Genomic DNA, 3736 nt, shown 5'->3' with positions numbered 1-3736 from the left:
AGGGACGAATGTTTCCACAAAAGAGAAAGAGTTTCTTTTATTAGGAGAAGAGGGAAACAGATGCTAACCAGACAAATACGTAAGTACCCATCACATAGCCAGACACGCGTGACATGCCTTGCAGAGGTCCATACGTAGACACACAGAAGGACATTCCTCCGTCTTCTCATTTCTTCTGCTTATTAAACTTACAGTTATTAAGTTTTCATTGTGCATGAAGCACCAGACTAGTTGTAACTGGGGATCCAAGATGAATAGACAAATGGGTAATGTTGGGTGGGCTCTGGGGGCTCGTCAAAGAAAAAGACATGGCCGCTAGGTGGCAGTAGCACACACAGGCTTTCTTGGGTGACACTGCTGGCAGGAGAAGCCCCTCACAGCAGGAGTCTCCCCAAAAGTCCAGGGCAGACACTAGGAAGGGGAGGATGGCAAGGGAACTCCTGGGGGAGAGGGGAGATCCTAGAGCAGTGATGGCGAACCTTTTGAGCTCGGTGTGTCAGCATTTTGAAAAACCCTAACTTAACTCTGGTGCCGTGTCACATATAGAAATTTTTTGATATTTGCAACCATAGTAAAACAAAGATTTATATTTTTGATATTTATTTTATATATTTAAATGCCATTTAACAAAGAAAAATCAACCAAAAAAATGAGTTCGCTTGTCACCTCTGACACGCGTGTCCTAGGTTCACCATCACTGTCCTAGAGGGATCTTATGTGACTAGGGGATCTCATAGCACAGTGGGGAGTCCCTGGGGCAGAGAGCGGTCAGGGGCTTGGGGCCCTTTTTTCCCAGTGCTTATCTTAGTTATGGCTAGCAGAGGTTGGACAGTTTTTTGGGGCATGCAAAGCAGAAAGGCGCTAAATGGCTAAACATCTGCTTACTTAGGCTATATTTAACCATTTGCCTGCCATAAGCGTCTATAGACCAACTTTAAAATCATTTTTCCTGAGAATTTTCAACGGAAAATATTCAAGAACACCCAAATTGTGAGTAAGATATTTATTTTTATAATATTCATTACAACTTGATTTTTTAAATTAAATTCAAAATATCGTGGCGTGTGGGGATGGTTTCCGTTTCGGACGCGTGGCAGTTAACTGGTTAAAACAATGTGTAAAAATTTGAGTTTGGCACTGGTGGGCTTTTGAGCTAATGGGTCCGCAGGGAAGAAATAAGCAACCTACCGACCAATACACAGAGACCATCTTTAGCTTGTTTATATAACGAGGAGTTAATATCAAACCTCAGTTATAAACATAGCAACTCATTCATATCAGCAAGTTACAACTGAACAGTAAAGGAACTCACCCAAGGTTACACAGCTAGTTGGAGGGGCAGACAGGATTGAGACCCAGACAGACTGGCTTTGGGGTCCATCCTCTCAAACCAACTGCCACAGCATCTCAGAGGGCGGAGTAATCTTTCTTGGTCTCAGTTTCCTCACCTGCAAAAGGACAGGGGGTTGACCAGCTGGACAGTCTGACACTGCACTCCTGGGATTGCTCCAGGTGCACGGGCTAGCAGCGGTTCTCAACCTGTGGGTCGCGACCCCTTTGGCGGTCGAACGACCCTTTCACAGGGGGCGCCTAAGACCATCCTGCATATCAGATATTTACATGATGATTCATAACAGTAGCAACATGACAGTTATGAGGTAACAACGAAAATAATTTTATGGTTGGGTCAGAACGAGAGCAACTGTATTTAAAGGGCCAGAAGGTTGGGAACCACTGGGCTCGAGGCTCAGGTAGGTGCTGGTGTCGGAATTACATGCCGGGGGTCAGCCTGGGTGTGAATCCTGCCGCTCTCAGAATTGTGCAGTGGCTTTCCTGAGAACCCCTGGAATTACTTATTCTTGGGTTGAAAGAATCAATTTCCCTGAAAATTATAGAAATTCTGTAAGGGAGGAACATTTTAATTCAAGGGAATATAAGGACATTAATTCAACAGTATTTTGAGGGCACCTTTATTTTTTTAAGCACTGTTCTAGTTGTTGGGGGATATAACCATAAACAAAATCTCTGCTTTTGTTGAGTGCATTGTAGAGAAGGAGGTAACACGCATAACAAATAAGTGAAATCTTAAAATCTTTAACGCGTCAGATGGCAAGTGTCCTGTGAATGATAGAGAACTAATCCTCCCAGCACGCATATGGTACTGATTGGAAAACACGGCCACTGTCCCTTCATAACCTTTGATGCTGGAAGCCATCTGCTTAGAGGTAAAATAGCCAAATCCATTACCGCCAATATAAATCTTGTCTCAGGCTGTCCCCTCATGCCCTTTAATCTCTGAGATTTATAAACACACTGACCACAAAAGTCATCATTCTAGAAGTATTTGCTACCTTGCTTCTCTTCCGTTTCCCCAGCAGAACTGGGAACTCCATGAGGGTAGGCATCGTGTCTGGCCCTGCTCACAGTTACACCCTCAGGCTCTCCATGGAGGCTTGGCCTCTTGGAAGGTGTGCAAGAAGTATTTGTTAGCTGTGAAATGCACATGTGAAAGAGATCTGTGGACGAATTGGGTTCTTGATTGCTGCTGGTTTATACCGCATATACACACTCTCACTTTCCCCTTTAAAATAATAGTCAATTTCTCTGCCCAGCCGGCCGGTGTGGCTCAGTGGTTGAGCATCAACCTAGGAACCAGGAGGTCACGGTTCGATCCTTGGTCAGGGCATATGCCCAGGTTGTAGGCTCGATCCTCAGTGGTGAGCATGCTGGGGCAGCTGATTGATTAGGGCACATGCCAGGTTGCAGGCTCGATCCCCAATAGGGAGTATGCAGGAGGCAGCCAATCGATGTTCCCCTCTCACAACAATGTTGCTCTCCCTTCCCCTCTGTCTCTCCCTCTCCTTTCTCTCTCTCTCTCTCTCTCTCCCCCTCTCAACCCCCCTTCCTCTCTGAAATCAATAAAAATATTTTTTAAAATTAAAAAAAGCCAATTTCTCTTTGAAAGTTACCTGTTGTAATTCCACTTTCCTTCTGTCTCTCTTTTTTTGCAGCTGTGCAATCATTGCACACCCTTAATGACCAGATATCCCATTTTATTGTCACCAAGTCGAAGGCACTGGAGGAGGACAAAGACCCCTTTCTGCCTGCAGAGAAGGAGACCCTGAAGAGTTCCATGGTATTGATGAGACACCTCCTCATGGACGCTCAGGTACAGCCATCAACAAAGAAATCATGAGACGGTTGGTGGGATACTTTCTCGGTTGTTTTGTGGCATAAGCTGTGCAAAATGTTCGACACCCACACTTTTTCAAAGCCACCATTTGTGATAAACAGACATTCTGTGCTGAGTATATTGAGTATTGGATTTCTTATAGGGTGTTATTTGGGCTTAGTATTAAAATAGCTTGTTTTGAAGTCAAAGAATTAGGGCTTAAAAATAATGCATGTGTTGTCTCTGAGAATTTAACAGATCTCCCATTTGCCTTGGAAAAGTGAAAACCCATTTACATACCAACTTGGCAGGCATCAAAGCTGGCACGGGCCTTGGAGCAGAGCAATGCTTATCCCAGGCAGCATCGCCGAGCGACTAATGAATATTTTGGTACATGGGATGCGCCCCAGTACGTGAATCAGCCCTGGGCTGGGCTTCTTGGTTTTCTTTTGTTTTGTTTAATGCCAGCAACAAATTAATTACAGAAGGTATTTAGCTCATTGCATGCTATTGTTGAGATGTTATTCTTCCAGGTTTCTCCTCATGAACTCTTTCCTTGAAATG

At 44.4% G+C, this 3736-nt stretch overlaps 1 protein-coding gene across 1 annotated transcript in view; it reads left to right on the top strand.

The window, feature by feature from the left end:
* LOC102760361 (putative uncharacterized protein C1orf196) overlaps nt 1–3196 on the top strand; it is a 195746-nt gene extending 192550 nt beyond the window's left edge. The window contains exon 2 of the mRNA XM_006766786.2: nt 3012–3196. Within this exon, the coding sequence (XP_006766849.1) occupies nt 3012–3196 (185 nt within the window). The remainder of the gene's footprint in view (nt 1–3011) is intronic.
* The last annotated feature ends 540 nt before the right edge of the window (nt 3197–3736 follow it).

Source organism: Myotis davidii, unplaced genomic scaffold, assembly GCF_000327345.1.
Source record: "Myotis davidii unplaced genomic scaffold, ASM32734v1 scaffold299, whole genome shotgun sequence".
NCBI classification, from domain to species: domain Eukaryota; kingdom Metazoa; phylum Chordata; class Mammalia; order Chiroptera; family Vespertilionidae; genus Myotis; species Myotis davidii.
This window is presented reverse-complemented; position numbering and strand designations above follow the sequence as displayed.